Source organism: Electrophorus electricus, chromosome 10 (genome assembly GCF_041902795.1).
Source record: "Electrophorus electricus isolate QZ-2024a chromosome 10, ASM4190279v1, whole genome shotgun sequence".
Lineage (NCBI taxonomy): Eukaryota > Metazoa > Chordata > Actinopteri > Gymnotiformes > Gymnotidae > Electrophorus > Electrophorus electricus.
In genome coordinates this window covers 23,649,380-23,669,481 of record NC_137506.1, presented here as the reverse complement: position 1 = coordinate 23,669,481, position 20,102 = coordinate 23,649,380, and the positions used below count along the sequence as shown (strand labels likewise).

Genomic DNA, 20,102 nt, shown 5'->3' with positions numbered 1-20,102 from the left:
TTTATGATGCTTTTATCCAAAGCAATTTACAATTATGACTGAGTACAACTTGATAGATAGAGGGGTTAGGGGCCTTGCTCAGGGGCCCAACAGTGGCAGCTTGGCAGTGGTGAGGCTTGAACCAGCAACCTTCCAATTACAAGTCAAGTACCTTAACCACTGAAAGTTATCAAAGATTTAAATTAGCAGGATAGTTATGGTTACAGAAAACAGTTTCCAATGTGTTTGAGAGACATTTTAATACACCAACTACAAGCAAATAAAAAACTGGATTGGGTTGAGAAATTACTGTTTGAATAGATGTTTAACCAGCTTGTGGAGAATATATGTTAAATTACAGTGTGGTCTGTGTTTGGGGGTTTGATTATAACCATCTTACACACACAAACACACACACAGCATGGCTAGCACAGACTGTGTCATAATCTCACACATCACTTCTCCGGCCACTTCATGGCAAGGCTGCGTAAGGTTGAAAATTCACACAAGGGCAAACCATTGATAAACATATACACCCAACTCTACCTCGACAGCAATGACTCAGGGAAATGCAAAGTCCTGTCCCACTGCCTCTCTGGGTGTATTTGTGTGAACAGCCACACAATCGCATTGTACTGGAACAAATGGCTGAAACACATCCACTACACCAAGGAGTGGGCTTCCTGAGAGAATGGTCACATTCAACTGCAGACTAAATAATCTGCTTTGCTGACTTTATTTTAAACTTTGAGCATTCCTGTTTAAGATTCCACATTCATTTATGAGAGTTATCTACCAGTGTAATTTTTGACTATGACTCGCTCTAGCTTGAGTGTACACACACACACAAACATAGGGTCAGCCAGGTTGAAATACTGCTAAGATTTCTGAGGAGTGTCTACTTTTGACTAGCAGCCTATTTTTAATCACCCAATTCTCATTTCTATTCTGGAGACTGTTTTAAATCGGGAGTGTGATGAGGTTGGTTTTTCTGGAGCATTCTTTCCGCACTGCACAATGGTTCCTCTGTGTCCAGGCTCAGAGCTGAAGGCAGCTGATCCAGGAACTGTGGGGCCACATGGGCCATAATAGATATGCTGTGTGTGTGATGGAAGCCAGATCCCAGACCAGTCTCTGACCAGCCAGAGAGTCTTACTGCATGAACTTGCAGTTAATAGTGAGGCGGAATTAGCAGGCCTTTGTGGGGACATCATTGCCAGTGTGGAGACAGAAAGGAGATATAAGATAGGCTTTCTCAGCATTTGAGACTCAGGTGAGATTATCAGCAGTGTGGAGATAGGCTTCCTCGGCATGTAGGACTCTGGTGAGTAAACACAGACTTTGCCACCAACTGTCTCACATCCCTGACAGCATGTCTCCACCCCTTACCGCCGTGACTCAGACAGACCCAGAGAGAGTATAACTCTCAATCCCACTGGCCCTGCACTGTACATTGATCTGGGGCATATAAAATGGATGCGCGTGTGTGTACGTGTGTATGTAAGATGGTGGAGTGAGTTTAGCCTTTTGTAGGAACCTATTGTTCTCAGTTAACAGAAAATAAGAACATTTTTATGGTTTTTGAGATGTGCTGGCTCTTATACCAAAATAAAGCTTTCATATGAAAAACTAAAAAAGTCAAAAATTTGTCATTGGTTACTGAGACTACGTTTAGATTTAAGAATAGCATTATGCAGCTGCAATAATACACATCTGGAAACCCTCCACAAAGATAATATACAAGAATTAGTTTGTGTGTGTGTGTTTCTTGATGTATGTGTGTCTAAGATGGATAACCTAACTCAAATGGAATTTGCTGTTTTATTTCTCTGTAATAACATTGCACTGCAATATGCTTGCTGCCACGTCTGATAAAACAGTGTGATTTGCAAGTGAACAGATCCCACTATGTCTGCGTGTGTGTTCACATTTAAAACGGACCCTTAGCCTACTGCAAGATGCACTCCATCTGATGTCACTGTTCATCAACTGGAGGAACACATGGCCTGTGATGTCATCGTCCACCAATTGGAGGAACAGATGGTCATCTGTGATGTAGTGATGTAAAGTAGTATGTCACAACTTCGTGGAATAAGAAGTCTTATCAGTGTCCTATGTTGTCATTGAAATGTACTTTATATCAGGGAGGTTAACAGATTAGATGGAAATTTGCCTTTGTGTTTGCATCATCATCCTTTGAGAAATGCCTGACTGCCTACTCCCACTGAATGATCAGAGCTCATGCCTTTCCCCAATAAAGCTAGCAAATATTCTGTTTGGCAACTGCTTCCACAGCAGATCATCGTGTAAATGATCTGGACATGTTTGAGCGCGCTCCTCCCCATGCATGTGCTGACTGCTCTTCAGTCCAGCTAGTGATGCATGATGTGCACTCCTTGTGTCACACAGAGGACCATGACCCTAGTGATCTGGAAGTTTAATTCCTCTCAGTGCTACTGATACCTACCACTGTAATTTTATGTATGCTTGTGCAACTTTTGATGGCTCACCTTTCAAAGAGAGGAAATGTGGGTTTCCCTTAGTAACTGTTTCTGGGGAAGTTAGTTGTAATGGTTTTTAAATGCATCATGTTTCATTAAGTGGCCTACCTAAATTCTGTTTTTTCAGTAGTATTCAGAAACTGGCTCATTATACCATGCAAAAATACTCAAGCTCATATGATGAACATACTCATCTCTTTACTGACCATATTTCTGTATCCACAATTAACATACCTCTCTACCTACTATGTTTTAGTGAACATACCCCCTGCCTGCCAGCTACTATACTTTAGTGAACATGCTCCTCTGTATGCTATACTATACTTTAGTGAACACGCTCTTCTGTATGCTATATTTTAGTGAACACGCTCTTCTGTATGCTATGCTGTATTTTAGTGAACACGCTGTTCTGTATGCTATACTTTAGTTTGCCCATTAGACTGCCACCTGCTGGTTGCCCACCTGAATAGAGGACAGCATGAGTAGTAAAAGTGTTCACTGATCCTGTGGAAGGATTTGGCCGTTTAAAAAGTAGTGAAAAAGAGAAGAAAAAAATAGTAGTAAAAGGAAGAAAAAATAGGTCAAATGAATCTTCTGCTTTAAAAAACACACAAACTGCTTTCTTTTTGCCCTGGAGACTCTCTGTGGCAAAGTAATTAGGGTAATATATCCTCACCACAGCAGACACAGATACAGACAGTAGACAGATGCAGTCTACATATTATATGTAGTAACAAATACCTGGGAGAGTGGCTAGTTGTTCAGATGGAAGTAAGAAGAAAATAAATGTAATCTTATTATATTGATTATTATACTATTATTTTTTAAAAAATGTATTAAAATATTTAAAATTTGTCTTTAATTTAATTGGGTTCTCTGCATGGTTGGGATATGAGGAGAGGGTCATTCCCAGGAAGAAGGAACGCTTCAGTTGTAGTTTCAGCTGTGTTCTGCTCTAGTTTATTTGCTGAGTGAATAACGAGGCCAGCAGTTCTGTCTTTAACATGTCACCAGGCCAGTAGCTCAGTCTTTAACATGCCAATCACACCAGTTCTATGCACCAGTATTTAACATGTCATCTGTCTGTCTGTCTCTCTATCTATCTATATATACACACACACACACACACACAACATTCTGTTTCTCTGGTAACTGTGCACTTTGCTACAATTTTGAATATCTCTCTCTCTATATATACACATACATGTATTCATGATCTTTTCTGAGAAGAAGTATGAAATATGAGTCACATTTCCCTCAGCATGTAGGGTGCGGGTGGGGGGTGGGGGGGGGGCTCAGATACCCTTAGCCTATTTATATATGAATTGCCTAAATTACAGTTATTCTCTTATTTTTGATGGATTTACAATTCTACTACTAGATTGAGCATGTGTGTCTATGTATAACATTAATCTGTACTATACAGAAATACCTGTTTGTAGTTGTGTATGTGGGGACAGAGCTAGATGAACATATAAACAGTTAAACATATAAACATACAAACAAATAAAATCAGAAAAGCTGGGTGTGCTTGCATCCTGACACCTCTAGCACCGACGCCCTTTAGAGATGACTCTGCTGTGTGGGCCTAAAGCCCAGCTGCCTGCAACACTTCAACCATCTCTCTGTGGGCAGACAGGGAAGCTGTCGCATGGTCTCTGTAACACAATCACGCTCTGGCCTTAGTCTGAGACAGTGCCTTAAGCATTTTAAACAGCTTCTAAAGATATATAAAGTCTGTCTCTGTGTGTGTGTGTGTGTGTGTGTGTGTGTGTGTGTGTGTGTGTGTTGATATTGAAGCTCATGTTAAAGGAGATGAAAGTGACTCAACTTTAGGAAATGTGAGAAACTTTCCACATTGTCACCATGCATGAGAGGCATCAAGACTTTCAGTTCCATATCTGAGTTTTATGACGTATAGTTTTTCTAATAGAAATGAAATGGAAAATAATTACCGGGTGTTATCTTGGCTGATGTCAGTTTGCTGTACACATGATTTCTCTAGTGGACTCATTCAAAATGTGAATAAGACTTGATATTTCATTTCAAAATAAAAGTGAGTGATGAATTGCACAGAGGTAAAGCACAGCTGGCAGCAAGAAAAAGAAGTACAGCAGGAATTGGGACACGTGTGGACCTGGATAGACCCCTCTGGCAGAGGCAGTCATGCTGCCTGTGTGGAAGGCACCAGGGGGTCTGGGTCTGCCTGGGTCTGTGTGAAGCAGACTGAGCTGTTTCATGCTTTGGGCCGTGAAACAGCCTAAGTAACCTTCCCAGCATACATAGCTGAGCTTGCCTTACACAGACTGCCAGACACACACACACACACACACTACACTCTCTACCATCTGTCTAACTTCACAAAATTGGACCAGCAGATTTTGACACCGTCAGAACTGCAACCTCGTGACAGCTGTACTCACTGCTGGAGTTACCATGCCGTCTGTTAAATATATCGCCTCAGAGTAAGGAAACACAACATAATGTGACATTTCAGCATAGATAAAACATCTAAAAACCATCACAGTTAACTGTCTGTTCCAGCCAAGATTCATAACTTCTCTCCACTTGATATTTCTCATTTACAATCCACTGCCCCCTGCTGTTAAGATATAAAATCTACACAGTTGCAGAATAAAATGTGAGAAATTTATGGGGAAATTGATCTCAGGTTATGGACCTGTTAAAACTGTAAATGGCTATTGCATGTTAGCTGGGGAATATTGCCTTATTTATCAACATTACCTTATAACACCAGGTAATAATGAACCTATTTACCATCCACTATATAGAAAGACTGGAATATTACTGCTAAAATTGTAACTGAAATCAAACATTAGTTTAAAGTGATTAAATATTAAGAACAATTACTTAACAGTGTGAAGGCTTACAGCTCTGCAACCTAGTGGTCTGGAGCAATTACAGAACACAGGGTGATGAAAAATATGCTCTATATAACATTGTATATATTTTTGAAAACAAAATAAAGAAGATTTGATGCAATAATGAGGGGATGAAAAACCTTTGATGCTCATGCCATTATTTGACACAAAAATATGCCTCAGATTAAATCCAAATCTTTTTAATAAATTCATTAAATGGACTGTTGTAAAAATACAGACCCAAACAAATGACTATGACATTAACACTAACACAGAGAATAAAAGCGCGCACATTTTGCATACGCTCACTGTGACGTCAGCATCATCTGCACATGCACACACAGAGGTATTCAACTGGGTTTGCGTTTCAAATGCAGGATATGGATGTCAGGGCTGTTGAACTCTGGGTCTTGTCTCTCTGCTGGTATCTCCTCACACGCAAACTCCTGCAGCAGCATCTGAACACCACAGGCAGTGAAGAATATGCCAAATCAGCCACTGAACAGCATGTTTAGAGTTCTCCAACACATTTTACGCGTCTACACTTCACTAATTCAAGATGGTACAAACTGTAAAGTGTCCCACCTTCGTTTCTACACATTTAGCCTATCAACTATCTGCACTCGCCTCAAAGAATCTCTTCTCCACGGCAGGATTGAGTCCGAGAGTTCTCTGCTCGTAACAGCAGATGATGCACGTCTCAGGACCCGCCAACACCTTCAGAGTGTCCACCAGCGGCTTCACAGACTACAGCAGTGCAACAGTTCGAGACGCTTAGCAGTTCAAACGCATCTCCACATGCAGTAGTGCCTAAAACTGAACTGTACCTGCTCATAATAGATGCAGTCGGCCATTAGAACGTAATGTGGATGTGGCAGGAAGTCTGTCACATCTTCACCCCTTTAAGACAGACACATTCACTGTTACTGATCTGCTGATAAACACATGCACCTTATTTATATATTCAGGTGAATATATGCAATTCTAATTTACCAATTACAATTTATAATTGTGCTGTGTCATGTAATAGGCTGTAGTAAAGTCTAAATGTCAGGATTACATCTGTTAAACATGAGTATGGAGATTACTTTACTACACATCTCAACACATTTGCAGAACACTGATTTCCCAATCACTGATGTTATCTGACTTCTCTGAGATAGCTAACCTAGAAATGTGCTATGCACGCTAATTAAATGCTGGAAGAGAGTACAAACCATTTCAGTACCTTGGCTGTAACTGAGCCTGTACTGAGAAGTTCCTGGTTTTCCAGGATGTTTAGTTCAAGAAGTGGTTGTAGATCCTCCAGATCTGTTACTATGACATTCGCACTGCGTGGGTGAAACAGGACGGGAGTTAATGACACTACACATAGGCGACCATGAACTTAAAAACTACACATCAGTCACAGGCCGATTCCACGCTTGTCACTGTAGACTATAACGTGAACGTACCCCAGGGACGCAGCCATCAGGCCCACCACTCCTGTACCAGCTCCCAGCTCGATCACATTTTTACAGGACCACGTACTGAGGCCACACTGTGGATTAATAAATTGTTCAGTCTCAAGGTATTTGGAAAGTACGATAGCCGCGTCCCAAACCACGCAGCCCACATCGCCTTTGCTGCACTGGTACATTTTTAGAACTGACCCATCGTTTTTTTCTATTTCTCTAATAAAATAACTACCGGATGTCTCATCTTCAGTCATGGTCGCCATGTTTCATGGCTACTTAAAACCATAGCTAGGTCTGTTTATGTCGATGGTTAAAGGCAGCCAATGAAAACGCGCGGCGACCGAGGGCGTACAACGTGTTTCCACCGGTTGCCAGATTGGGATATTTTAGTTTCGTACGATTTTAAGGGGAAACATAAAAATAATTGTTTTATATTTGACATATTAGCAAAAATTGTCCTGATGTCTATATTCGAACGCAGTAAGATATCAGAAGAAATGTTTTGTTTTCCTTAGGATTTGGGAAGTTTATGTTTTACTAGTATAAACACCTCTGGTGATGTGAACGTGTCTTTGTCAAAACGAATAACTGGAAGAAAAGATCGACTTGTACGTCAGATAATTTGTTAACACAAGATAGGCACAGGCTGCTTTAAAATCAAAGTGGTCGAACTGAGAAACACAAAGATCAAGAAGAAAAAGATCATTTACACAGAGGGTTGCTTTAATACAGTCTGCCGAGACTGGGCTACATCACTTAACAGGAGTGGTTAGCGGCTGCTAGCACATTAAGGGGAATGTGGCGCTCTAAATCATGCCTCCCAAACCACATGTAGCCTTCTCTGTCCTGGACCGTAGCAGCCCGATGAGTCCGCTGCAGATGGCTTCTGGGAAAGCGCCTTGCGTTGGGGCCGCCGGAGGTCTCCGCACCCTGCCTGGGCTGGGGGTCTCTTTGATAAGCTGAGTGGTCCCTGGTGCTCGGGCACACTGCACTCACACCGCCATCGTGACAGAGGGAGATGTGAGAGTTATACTCCTGGCGGTCACCCACACACTTCTTACGACCCAAACCCTTCACACACAGGAAAGTAAGGAATAACAAACGCTATTAAACATTAAATAAAATGTAAACATTAAGAATTGTTTGGTTTTTCCTGTTAACCTTTGTGTTACTTTAACATTTATAGTGATTCATTTATAAACAATAGGAAAAGACTTACATATGTGTCAATATTATGTTTCAGTGTGGCTCGGTTATCATGCTCTGAAAATGGATATTTCCTGCCCATTGTTTTCTAAAAATAAAAACAAAAAGAAACAATGATTAGAACTGAGCACACCGAAGGTTATGTAATAAGCACATGTTCTATCCCACTGTCACTATATCACCATTTCACTGTCAGTCTCTGTACTTTAGAGCTTTACTGTTCTACATCTTTCTGGAAACTGGTATATGGGAAGCTGAAAAAGAGTAACATCACAAATCTCTCCACCTTTTCAGGGTTGATGAAGATTTTGGGATATCGCTCTGCTGCCTGGACTGCGGAAGGATGCAGCTCTCGGGCTAGCACATATCCTGTACTAGCAAATGCATCTTCTTGCATTTTCCCAGACTGGTGCTTTCCAACATGATCAAACTATATTAAAAAAAAAAAAAAAAAAAAAAAGTATATTGAGTATTACTAAAGTCATTATAAAGTGTTGCTACAGTGGGACTTGTGTATATATGTCAGTGGATGCAGAATAATTAAAAAGACAGACTTCTACAGCAGACTGTCTTCATCATGACCCCTTGTGTGTGTGTGTATTCAGCACAAAACAGTTTTAGAACCTGGCTAAAAATAAAACAAATTACACTAAATATGTCTTGAAGTATGAGTGGGAATGAGTTTAAAACCTGAATCCCCTGAACAAACACGTACTGTTTCATAGCCATGACAACACATTACAAGCTATTTACAAGTTTTTTTTTTAATATTTGTAAATATTACTTAAACACAAAGACTCTCAAAACATAAAAAAACAAAGCCATCTCAGACGTTCTCACACCCACTTTCCATCTTGATCCATATTGCTGTATCTTTTGCCTGTAGTACCTGGCTAAATTAAAACAGATTCCGCTTAATATGTCTTGAAGTATAGAATGAGTTTAAATCCTGAATCCCCTGATCAAACGTGTGCTGTTCCGTAGCCATGCCAACGCATTACAAGCTATTAACTACTTGAGTTTATTAATTAGGAGATGTGGAACAGGTCAGGATAGGTATATCTAAATGTTTGAAAATGTGCATTGGTCACGTTATTTAAAGACAAGGCTCTAAAAACGCGCAGGCCCCTAGAACCACTTTAACAAACACTCGCCTGTTAGCTAATCATTTCTCATCTTTTTTCTAGAACTTTTTGCCAACGTCATATCTACTTCCGGGTAAAGCAAGTTCGGCACTTGTGATGGGTAAAGGGTTACTAGTACCTTTCCTTTGAGACGGACCATAAAACGTTGCCGCGTCTGTATTGGGTTGTATTCGTGCTCTTATAGGGAGTTAGTTTGGCAGGGAAAATGAGGCTGAGAGTTATAGAAAGAATGCAGCTTTCACTAGCTTATCTATATAGCTAGGTACCACCGATGCATAGCGGAGCAGTTAGCTAACGCAACAACGAATATACAGGGGACTAGCTAGCTAGTTGAGTAGACGAATCTTGGAGGCTATGCTGCATTAATCACCCGTCGGGGATTTTGCAGTAGTTTAACTTGCCCGGTGGTCGTTGCTTACTTCGTCGAAGTTTCTGGATGGCAAAGAGCTTTGACTGAACGCTGCCATTCTTCCCAATATGAGCTCTCCAGAACATGAGCAGGACCCCTCTGCCTTCACAGACCCCAGCCAGGACGAAGTGGATTGTGAAAGCAGTCTTGAAGACAAACAGGTAACCAGCGTTACTGAAACTTCATAAGATGTAATCAGCTGCCGTGGTAGCAACGTTAGGGATAGTTAGGCTTCTGGGTAGCTATCAGTCTAGAAGTACCTCTGGATTGTTCTAGAGTAATCTTCGAAGAATATCACATGTAAAAACAGATTAGTAATTTGAAGCTTTGCAGTGTTTGTGGTCTAACCCGAATTTGTAGTACAGGGCAACTCTTGATTATTGCATTCATGATTCTCTCTAAATGTTTGAAATGTTAATTGTTTGTTTGTTTGTTTGTTTGTTTGTTGTTCAGGGGGAGGTCGCATGTCTCACAAACAATGAAGTGAAGAGCCGTGCTGTGGTGAAGTATTCCGCAGCTCCGCCACCTGCCACCTATGCCCTGCTTCAGGAGAAGACCGACCTCAAACTGCCCCCTGCCAACTGGCTGAGGCAGAGTGCCCAGCTTGGCTCTGCAGGCACCACTGTGCTGGGCTCCAGCAGTAAGAGCAAGCCCTTCTCTAGGTACGACTGCTGCAGTACCTCAGTATCTGTGCGAGACCAGGTTCCCCCACACATCTGTACTTATGCTGTGAGATTGGTCATTCGAGGAGATGTGCTGGCAGGCCTTAAATGCTTCGCAATAGGCGAATATTAAAAGGCAGAAACCTGCTATTTTGTTGACTAAATTTTCTAGCTAAGATTTCTTTGTGAACAGTTTACTATATTTGACTGCAACCTGCAGTCTGCTTTTGAGTCATTGGGGCCCTTTGTGTACTTTATTTAAAGCTTCGGTATGGCCTATGACTTCATAGACTCCATTGGGAATGATGTTGATGTGGTGTCTGATTCAGAGGTAAGTTTTCTGGTGTGGTATGTGTATGTGCTGTAGTTTGGATGTCTGTGTATTTGTGTGTGCGTGCTTGTTGGCTTTCTTGGTTCATATTTTTTTAAATCCCTATGATGATGATCTCTGGCAGAACATAAAGAAGTTGCTGAAGATTCCGTACAGTAAATCTCATGTTAGCATGGCAGTGCATCGCGTGGGCAGGACTCTGCTTTTGGATGAACTAGACGTTCAGGAACTCTTCATGAGGTCTTCACAGGTGAGTGTAGCTCCATAGGTGGTCATTACCCATGCGCTCCTGCCCTTCCGCTGAGCTAATGTGCTCCAGCTGCACTCCCATTGATCTTATGGTCAATAGTGCACAGAAATTATATAGACAACTTAAGATGAATATAACAAATTCATCTTAAACATAACAAATGTCTATTTGTTGTTTTCCTTGTGGAGACTGGCGATTGGACATGGTTGAAGGAGTTTTACCAGCGGCTCGTTGACCAGAAGTGGCAGAGGAAGAAGAAAAGTAAAGAGCACTGGTATGAAAAGGCCATCCTCTCAAAGTTCCTGTACTACAGGTGAGCCATCTTTGCACATAAACCAAAGCAGCGCTGAATGCAGTATCCTAACAGTTTTTGCTTAATTAGTTTTGGTCCCTAATGAAGTGATGAGCTGAAGTGTGTCATGTGTTGCAGTATAAACGGGGATGGGGCTGCAGAGCCTGTGCCATCGGGCACGCACGGCTGCCCTGGGGCAGAGGGGCATTGTGGCGCAGCGCACTGCGCCCCCTCCTGGCCAGCCACATACAGCAGCTCCAGCTCAGACTCCAACCAGCCCACTGTTCCCAAAGAGGTTTGATCTGTTTTCATCCTGGCTTGGATATGAGGGAGACAGGGAGCAAGCGCGTGAGAGGGAGAAATGGAAGGCGAGAAGTAGCGGGAGAGTGTGTGTTTGAGACTGCATGTTTTTTTAAATTCTCCTTCTCTGTCCAGGAGCGAGTGGGAACCACGTATGCGCTCGGCCATGTCACCTCTGTTCCTAAAGAGCAGAACTTGCCCACCCTCTTTAATGAGAGAGAGAACAGCCAGGTAGCCATGTGTCCCAGTTAGCCCAGTGATGGCCAGTGTCTCATAATGCATTCATTTTTGAATTATTATTATTATTATTATTATTTTTATTTTTTTTAATGGACAACTGATGTTCTGTATGTCTGCTTCTGTGTCCTGAGCACAGGGTTTAAAGAATGACTTTGTGCGGAACATTCTCTGGACATTTGAGGACATTCACATGCTGGTGGGATCCAACATGCCCATCTTTGGAGGAGGACGATACCCTGCAGTCAGCCTGCGACTCAGGTCAGAGCTCTGCCCCTGAAATTGAATGCTCTACTGGATTTCAGAACTTTTTTTTTTGCTGCCACTTGGTTAATTAAAGCTGGAAAAAAAGACAAACCTCTTTTTTTAGGACTCCTTGGGTAAAAACTCAACATATTTCTAAACTTTTCTTTTTTGTTTTTAAGGGATAACAACAAACCAATCAATGTACTCACTGGTATTGATTACTGGCTTGACAATCTGATGTGTAATGTCCCAGAGCTTGTCATGTGTTTCCATGTGAACGGCATAGTTCAGGTAATATCTCCCTCTGGCTATCACCTTGCTCATGTAAGTGCTGCTGTCAAAAGAATACCTTTGAGATGGTGTGTCTGCCACTCTCTTTGCTAACAGAAGTATGAGATGATAAAAACCGAGGATATCCCAGATCTGGAGAATTCAACGTTTTCCACTCGAGTGGTGAAAGACATTGCCCAGAACATTCTGTCCTTTCTCAAGTCCAGCTGTACCAAAGAGGGTCACACCTACTGGCTCTTTAAGGGTGAGTGATGACAGTCTTGATTGCTGGTTCGGTTTGGTTTTGCTGTCCTTGATGACCATTTCCATTCTGTTCCCTACCAGCCAGTGGGAGTGACATTGTGAAACTGTATGATCTGACTACACTGTGTGAGGAAGCACCTGAGGAAAAATGTCAGAATCCCTTCACTCTGCCTGTGGCTGTGCTACTCTACAAGTGCGTGCCCTGTCCAGAACTACATTTTCCATTGTACACTCTGTACCTTGTCGTTTATGAATGAACAGGTGTTTTCATTGTGAACATGGCTGACTTTAACAGAGCTGCTGTTTTGGGGGTTACAGGGTGGCCAGCAATATGATGCTGAAAAAAACCCAAAACAGAAAGCATTATGGGACCATCAGAACTCTGCTGCTCAACTGTGTCAAACTGCTGAAGGAAGAGAAGCACCCTCAGGTACACACTCTTGACTCCCTCACTACAGCACACCTGAATCTGGCGAGATGATTTCAGTTCTGCTTTGACTGGACCATGACTTATCTTTTGCCCCTTCCTGACTGGTTTGTATAGATTATCGCCTCCGCTCACTATATGCTGTCAGAGCTGTTCCAGCTGGATGACTCAAGTGAGGATGAGGAGGAAGGTAATAGTGAGTCTCTGCGCAGCGGTGTTTCAGAAGACAGCTACAGCGAGGAGGAGGAGGATGAAGAGGAGGAAGAGGACTGCTCGTACAGCGCGGCAGCGGAACTACCGCAGGAATGCCAGGCCGTGGCTGTTATTAAATCCGTGGAGGAGCTCTCCGTCCCCGAGAAGTACAAGTCGACTCACAAGATCAGAGTACGTGAAACCCTCCGCCCCATACCACCCCAGGGCCTTCTGCAACCCTTACTCACAGCTATCCTACTTGATGAAGCAAAACAATTAGACTTGGGGATTCCCTTTTTATTTTTTTCTGAGTTTAGTCAGTCATTGTTTATTTTGTTATCTGTCAGAATAGGTAACTGAATGTTAACTTGTTTTAGCACGATGCAACAGATAATGACTTGTTTGCACACTTTATCATTGTCTGATAAACAGGGATGCTCGCCTCTGTCCTAGAGTTCTGTTGTTCTGCAGACTTCAGTTCCAACACACCTGGCTCGAAAACTGTCACGCCACTCAGGGCTCTGTTTTAACTGGATCAGGTCTATTAGACTCAGGATGGTGCAAAATCTTTCAGGGCAGCAGATCTCCAGGCCCAGAGTTGTAGCATGCCTGTTCTTAATAAACACATGTTAACTCCCATGTAAATGTGTGTCCCCCACCCAGCCCAATTGTTCTTTCCCTGTGCCCCAAGACAAAGAAGAGAAATGCAGACTGGTCCTTATCTATGTCCTAAAGGTGAGAACTCTGTTGGCACGCACACAGGTGTGGAGGTGCGCGTGTAAAGTAGTAGTATAGAGGAGCTGTGTACAGTGTGTGTGTGCGTGCGTGCACACTATGCAGTAGTGACCATGTTCTCATCATGTGTGCTCTAGGGGCTGAAGGCAGTGGACAGCAGCATTAAGAAGGAGAGTGACCTGCCCGCGGCCGACCCCAGCACCCCTATTCCTCTCAAGTACGAGGCGAGTGGATCCAGTGCTGTGGAGAAGGAGATCGCTCTGCTGCTGGACAGAGGTCAGTCTGCTCACCACCCCCACCAGGGGATTAAAAAGTTGATTGTGGGATAAAAGGTGTTGACTAAAGGACTCTCCACACCACTGAACACTTTCTTTATCTTTCTTCTCCTTTTGCTCTACATTTCTTCTTGCATCCCCCATCCTGTGTGGGTGTCCAGCTGCTCCACGGGGTGAGGGCCTGCAGGCGCCCACACGCTCTGGTATGATGCCTGGCTCCTGGCAGCACCAGCTGAAGTTGCAGCTTTTCCTGAAGGCGTCAAAGGCCTACTACGTGCTGGCCGAGGCCGCCTCCAACCTGCAGAAGTACGGCCGTGGACTGCGCTACATCAAACTGGCCCTGCAATGTCACGGTGAGAGGAGCCTGGGCAAGCAAAGTCATACCAGACCAATACCAGCACATGATTACTCGATTACTTATTCAAAGAGTTCCATCTTTACAATTACATCTGGAACAGAATACATTTGTTCTAACTTTAGGACTTTGAAACATTTATTCTGCCAGTGATTTGATCTCAGTCTCGCTCCCTCTGTCTCTAGACGCGTACTGTGCTATCAGCAGTGGGCTCCACCCGCATGTCCTGCTCTTCCACAGCCAGTGTCTGTCTCTGTGTGGCGACGTGCAGCTCATGCTGGCACAAAACGCTTCCAACAGGGCTGCCTACCTGGAGGAGTACAGCTACCAGACCAGGGACGACCAGGAGCTCCTTCACTCCCTGCACCGGGAGAGCTCCTGCCAAGGTGTCGGAGTCGCTGCCAACACCTGCCTTGCCTTCCAGCCATACATGCTTTCTCCACTGTTGTACAAGAACTGGCTATATAATATTCTGGAACGTCTACTCGAAGCTGATCACTAGAGAAAGCCCCGCCATAATTGATAAGACTGGGAGATTCTTTCTTACTGGTCTCTCTGGTTTTGTGTGTGATCACTAATACTATGGGAGGATTGTTGTTGTTATTGATCTGTGTTTCAGAGTATGTTTGATAAGACTGTGTGCTTTTTCCTTAGCCATGATCTGTGTGTTTCTCTCAGCGTTCAATATGGCCACTGACCTGGCCACTGATCCTGAGTACCAGCTGTTTGTCAGCAGCAAGTGTTATGAGGCTGCCCATGACCTTTTGACCTCGGAGCCCCTTAGGGACCTGGGTGTGGAGAAGCTGGCACAGGTTCTGAAGCGTCTCGGTAACATCCGCAACGAGATGGGTGTGTTCTACATGAACCAGGCAGCTGCTCTACAGACTGAGAAGGATGGGGGTGGGTGCTCACATCCCTGGAATATAAATGACAATGATGTGGACGAAACTTACACTTCAGAGGGATTCCTAGGAGGGAGATGAATGGAATCTGCTTTCCAAGTTTCCAGGATTTTACTGGAGAAAAGCAGAGCCTTTTTGATGAACTTGTGGCATTTTTACTGCCGTGTTTTAATGTGCCTCTCTGTGCCCGTGTGCCTGCCTGTGTGCAGTGCGCAAGGCTGTGTGTGTGACGGAGCAGGAGCTGTGGAAGAAGAGCTTCTCGTGCTTTGAGAAGGGGATGCAGAACTTCGAGGCCATATCTGATTCTGTCAACAAGGCCCTGCTGCTGTGCAACATCGGCAGGCTGATGCGCATCTGCGCTCAGGCCCACTGTGCCATGGCAACAGGGGAGAACCGGGGAGAGTTCTCTCCAGAGGAGGCGCTCTACTACAACAAGGTTCATACTCACCCTTGGTAACCTAGCACAAGCTGTAAAGCTTTTTTTTAAGTCATGCTCACTCAGGTGTCTAGAAACGTCATACGTGGCTTGCACATCTGGTATTTAACATGTGAAGAGGAGTTAGTGAGATGCATTTGCAAAGATGGTGGTTTTCAATAAAAGACGCTGCCATTGTAGATTGCGCTGTCATGGTCTCTCCCGGGGCTCCATGTGTGTAGGCGGTGGATTACTATCAGAAGGCCATGCAGTGTCTGGGCAGCAGAGAGTGTCATGCAGCTGTATGGGACTCTGTGAACTGGGAACTTTCCACCACATACTTTACCTTGGCTACACTCCTACAGGACTATGCTCCTCTGTCCCGCAAGGCACAGGAACAGGTAACTTACCCACTTACATGTAAACACACATACTAGCTGTGCTTTTTCAGGGCCATAGAAGTCGGTTTATTGTCTGCGGAAGCGCTATCGTCTTAAAGGTGTCTGTGTGTGTGTGTGTGTGTGCGCGCGTTTCAGATTGAGAGGGAAGTAACGGAGGCCATGGTGAAGTCACTGCGCTACTGTGACCTCCAGACAGAGTCAGCACGGCAACCTCTCTACCAGTACAGGGCGGCAACCATCCACCACAGACTGGCCTCCATGTACCACAGCTGCTACCGCAACCAGGTACACACACTTATTATTTACATATTATTTACTTATTATTTATTTATTACTGGCTGATTCCTATTTTCTTTCAAAGAATTAGAAGTGACAGCATGCAGGAACATTTTTTGTTCAACTTTTCTTTTTGTAACGTTCTTACATCTCAACATAAAAAGTACACTAGACTATAGGACAAATCTTTTCCTTTCACAAACCTCTGAATAAAATTAAGAGAAATAATTTTACTCTTCCAAATGAAAACAAGTGCACCAGGTTAGACAAATGAAAAACCAAGGAACATTTATGTTGGCAGCATATAGGCCTAATGCAGTCACTGCAGTTCATTTGTGCCTGTGTTTGTGCTGCTGGTTTGTGTAAATGATGAGCACGGGAATGGTTAAACTGTGTGTGTGTGTGTGTGTGTGTGTGTGTGTGTGTGTGTGTGTGTGTAGGTGGGTGATGAGAGTGTGCGGAAGCAACACAGATCTCTAGCAGAGCTCCATTACTCCAAAGCTGTGCGTCTGTTCGTCAGTCTGAGCGACGCCCCCTGTGAACTGCTTCGCACACTGCTGGAGAGAGTTGCCTTCGCAGAGTTCACCATGACCGGTCAGAACACACATGCTCACACACTCACTCCAGCATATACTTACACTCACTAAGTCCCACACTCACTTCTTCACAATGGTTTGTTTGTACTATCTGTAGAGTTACAACATTACAACATTCTTATAATATTATTTTATATATTGTACCTATGGATACATGATGCAATGTTTATCCAGACATGCATCAACTAAGCAGGTGTGTGTGTGTGTGTGTGTGTGTGTTTCAGGGCAGAGTAGTAGTGCTGTAAAACTAAAGACTCTGACAGGAGCTCTGGACATCATGGGTGAAACTCACCATGCCTTCATGCTAATCCACAAAGACCTGCAAGAGCAGCAAAAGAGAGAAGTACACACACACACACACACACACACACACACACAAAGGAGTGATGTGTGCATAGATACATATGTACACAAAAGAGAGGTATACATAGGCGCGTGCGTGCACACACACACACAGAAAGGTGCACAGATGCACACAAATGGGAGTGGTATGTATATAGCGTTTTCCACTGGGTAGTGCGGTACAGTTTGGCACAGATTTGAAACCGTCATGCATTTTATTGCTTTTTTCCACTGACACCTGTACCATACCAGGGTGTTCAAACCTGATTTGGTTAAATCTTGTTCTAAGGGACCAAGCGTACTGAGGTGGAACATATGGGTAAAGTAATGCCAATCACTGATTTGGTTAAATGCAGTAGTCACAGAATTGTCAATTGAATCACACAAACACAACTGCCATTTTTAGAAAACCAACTGGCTACAATAGCTTTTTAACGTTACTGTTTAACTGGAGTATAGCTAAATATAATCATATAACTATTTACTTTTAAAACTATAGCTATAAAGGCTAAGTGTATGATCATTGGCCAACTTTGTGTTGCCTGTTTGTGTGGTCTAACTAAATCTAAATGTCTTTATTATTGTCTACAAGTATCTTTCTCTTTTCGAGTGTTCTTTTCCTGACTGTTCTCAGCTTTTTGGCCGCCTCTCGTCTCTGTTTCTTCATGTAAAACCAAATGCTGAGCAAAAGGTAAATCATAATGTGAAGGTCCTCCATTGTTGCTACTGTTTTCTGTACTGTTTACATTAGACTCTTGTGGGAAGTCACATGATGAAAACAAATACCTCTCCAAATACTCTTCCTGCCTTCACGGTTCTGGTTTGCAGTGGGAAACAGAAACGGGTACCAGTGCTGTACTGCACTGCCGAGTGGACAAATCCGTTACATGCACACAAAAGGCAGAGGTCTAGATAGTGAGATTTACGAGTGTGTACACACACGCAAGCAAGCCTTGACACAGCTCCATTTATGTGAATATTGTTAAATATATAGTGCAAATATACAAAAGTATCTGCAAATAATCAAAGGATTTACCTCTGCTATATCATTAATCTTTGAAATAACATTACTCATTTAAAGGTGTTTGTCTGAAAATGTATGACTTATGGCATGTTAGGAGAGCTTAATCCATGCCACCAGGTCAATAGCAAGATCAAATGTTTTGCATCTCCTTTGCTAAATATTCAAAGTATTTAACTTAATATGTAAAATTAGGTGCCATGGTCTTCAATCTCTAGACTTGAATATAATAGAAAATCTGTAGGTGGATTAGAAGAACGCGGAACGTGACAATCAGCCCAACAGTCTGGCAGAATTTGAGCAAAAATGCCAGCAAGAATGGACTAAACTGATGAGGCTACAAAATCTGCTCAGATGATCTACAACTAGACAGGAGGAGGTTTTAAATGCAGAGGGTGGACATGTAAATTCAGACAGTATTCTTTTTGTTTGTTTGTTTGTTTTTGAACAGATCATTTTGTCACTCATTTTCCTCATTCACTTTTTGACCACATTTCTTACCTCTGCTCGTTTAATGGTTACATTTGGGTTATCCTTCATAAAATATTAAATGAATTAAAGAGTGTGTGCGTGTGTGTGTGTGTGTAGGCAGTGGCACCAGAAGGCCAGGTCAGGCCTGACGGGAGCTCCGAGGGCCTGGATAGCTCCACATCAGGCTTCAACATGCAGGAAGTGCTGAAGCTGATTGGTGTCTTTGAGGCCAGTTTCTCCTTCTTACTCCTGCAGCTGGTCAAACTCATAACCACCAGCAAACGCAAAACCAGGTAAGGGCAAACGAAATGGTGTTGTGTGAGGCTGGAGTTATAGGCTACAGCAATGTTTGGCTAAGCGTAACATCTGAGTTGAACAAATTTAAGCATATTACCTTAAAACCACCTGGGAAGGTAACAGTGAGTATATGAAGCAAAGGCTTTTACCTCTATAAACAAGGGTGTGCTAACATGTTTCTCCATATAAATACAGTAGTAAACACCTTTAGAATTGTGTGTCTATATGTGTAAAGCAGCAATAAAGAAGAGGAGCAAGTGAAGGTGTATAAGCATGTGTACTCCAGGCTGTTACGAGCAGATAAGAGCGTCCCCCTGATTCAGCGTGTAGTCCTCTACCTAGAACTACTGGACCAGCTGACCCACCAGCATGAGAAAGGACCGTCAGTGTGAATCTGACAGATGCTACCATTGACTCATCCATACTCTATGGTGAAATAAAGTGGGACAGGCTGTCAGGAATGGGACCGTCTTCATTATTCAACTGGCAGTGCCTTGTTCTCCCCCTCTCAGCTCATCATTCACTAGACCTTCGTCCAGCATGGCCACCAGTTCACCTTTTTTAATGGAGAAGTTTGAGATTTTGCTGCAAAACATTTTTGCTTTGTTTGTGTGGTGACGTCAGAAATATTTTCTGATTACTACTGTGAATATTTTGAGATTACTAGTGTGAACCAATGAAAACTACCTTTGAAAAAAAAAAAACACATTTTACTGGTATATAAAGTTAACTTTTGTTAATGCTTCTGAAGGTCACAATCTATACAAACTGAACTTGAAGTGCAATAATCAGGCAATGTTCAGGGCAAGACAGAACACACTTGTCCAGGTTGCAGCTTTTTGTATTAATGTGTGTTGACGGGTGTCATTGCTACTTATTAAAATGTTTGATGCCATTTTTAAAATACATGTTGTGATTGTGTCTTTAATTGATTACATCAAAGTGCCACTATAGACAAGGGAGCAC

At 43.0% G+C, this 20,102-nt stretch overlaps 3 protein-coding genes across 12 annotated transcripts; 1 reads left to right on the top strand and 2 right to left on the bottom strand.

Moving 5' to 3' along the window:
• Window positions 1-5,546: 5,546 nt before the first annotated feature.
• vcpkmt (valosin containing protein lysine (K) methyltransferase) lies at window positions 5,547-7,233 on the bottom strand. The gene is made up of 5 exons (XM_027000253.3): window positions 6,817-7,233; window positions 6,580-6,693; window positions 6,190-6,262; window positions 5,990-6,109; window positions 5,547-5,820 (listed from the first exon to the last, which is right to left on the bottom strand). The coding sequence occupies exons 1-5, from the start codon at window positions 7,080-7,082 to the stop codon at window positions 5,713-5,715; spliced, it is 681 nt and encodes a 226-aa protein (XP_026856054.1). The 5' UTR covers window positions 7,083-7,233; the 3' UTR covers window positions 5,547-5,712.
• A 291-nt stretch (window positions 7,234-7,524) lies between these two features.
• Window positions 7,525-9,723, bottom strand: tex36 (testis expressed 36). Of its 6 annotated transcripts, none has more exons than XM_035532701.2 (4): window positions 9,590-9,723; window positions 8,312-8,455; window positions 8,039-8,113; window positions 7,525-7,890 (listed from the first exon to the last, which is right to left on the bottom strand). In XM_035532701.2, the coding sequence occupies exons 1-4, from the start codon at window positions 9,635-9,637 to the stop codon at window positions 7,576-7,578; spliced, it is 582 nt and encodes a 193-aa protein (XP_035388594.1). In that variant the 5' UTR covers window positions 9,638-9,723; the 3' UTR covers window positions 7,525-7,575. The 6 variants fall into 6 exon arrangements, with proteins under 6 accessions (XP_035388594.1, XP_035388593.2, XP_035388595.1 ...); XM_035532700.2 differs by having other exon boundaries at window positions 9,572-9,701; XM_035532702.2 differs by lacking the exon at window positions 9,590-9,723 and adding an exon at window positions 9,289-9,428.
• Window positions 9,601-20,042, top strand: edrf1 (erythroid differentiation regulatory factor 1). Of its 5 annotated transcripts, none has more exons than XM_027000204.3 (26): window positions 9,601-9,740; window positions 10,033-10,241; window positions 10,506-10,572; window positions 10,697-10,822; window positions 11,011-11,135; window positions 11,253-11,409; window positions 11,550-11,645; window positions 11,791-11,912; window positions 12,077-12,188; window positions 12,285-12,432; window positions 12,513-12,624; window positions 12,750-12,861; window positions 12,976-13,242; window positions 13,714-13,785; window positions 13,923-14,061; window positions 14,222-14,413; window positions 14,601-14,801; window positions 15,094-15,315; window positions 15,527-15,753; window positions 15,975-16,133; window positions 16,269-16,418; window positions 16,850-17,003; window positions 17,230-17,348; window positions 17,982-18,038; window positions 18,957-19,132; window positions 19,479-20,042. In XM_027000204.3, exons 1-26 carry the CDS (start codon window positions 9,648-9,650, stop codon window positions 19,507-19,509), a joined length of 3,645 nt encoding a protein of 1,214 aa, XP_026856005.1. In that variant the 5' UTR covers window positions 9,601-9,647; the 3' UTR covers window positions 19,510-20,042. The 5 variants fall into 5 exon arrangements, with proteins under 5 accessions (XP_026856005.1, XP_026856000.1, XP_026855999.1 ...); XM_027000199.3 differs by having other exon boundaries at window positions 19,375-20,042; XM_027000198.3 differs by having other exon boundaries at window positions 19,372-20,042.
• Window positions 20,043-20,102: the final 60 nt, after the last annotated feature.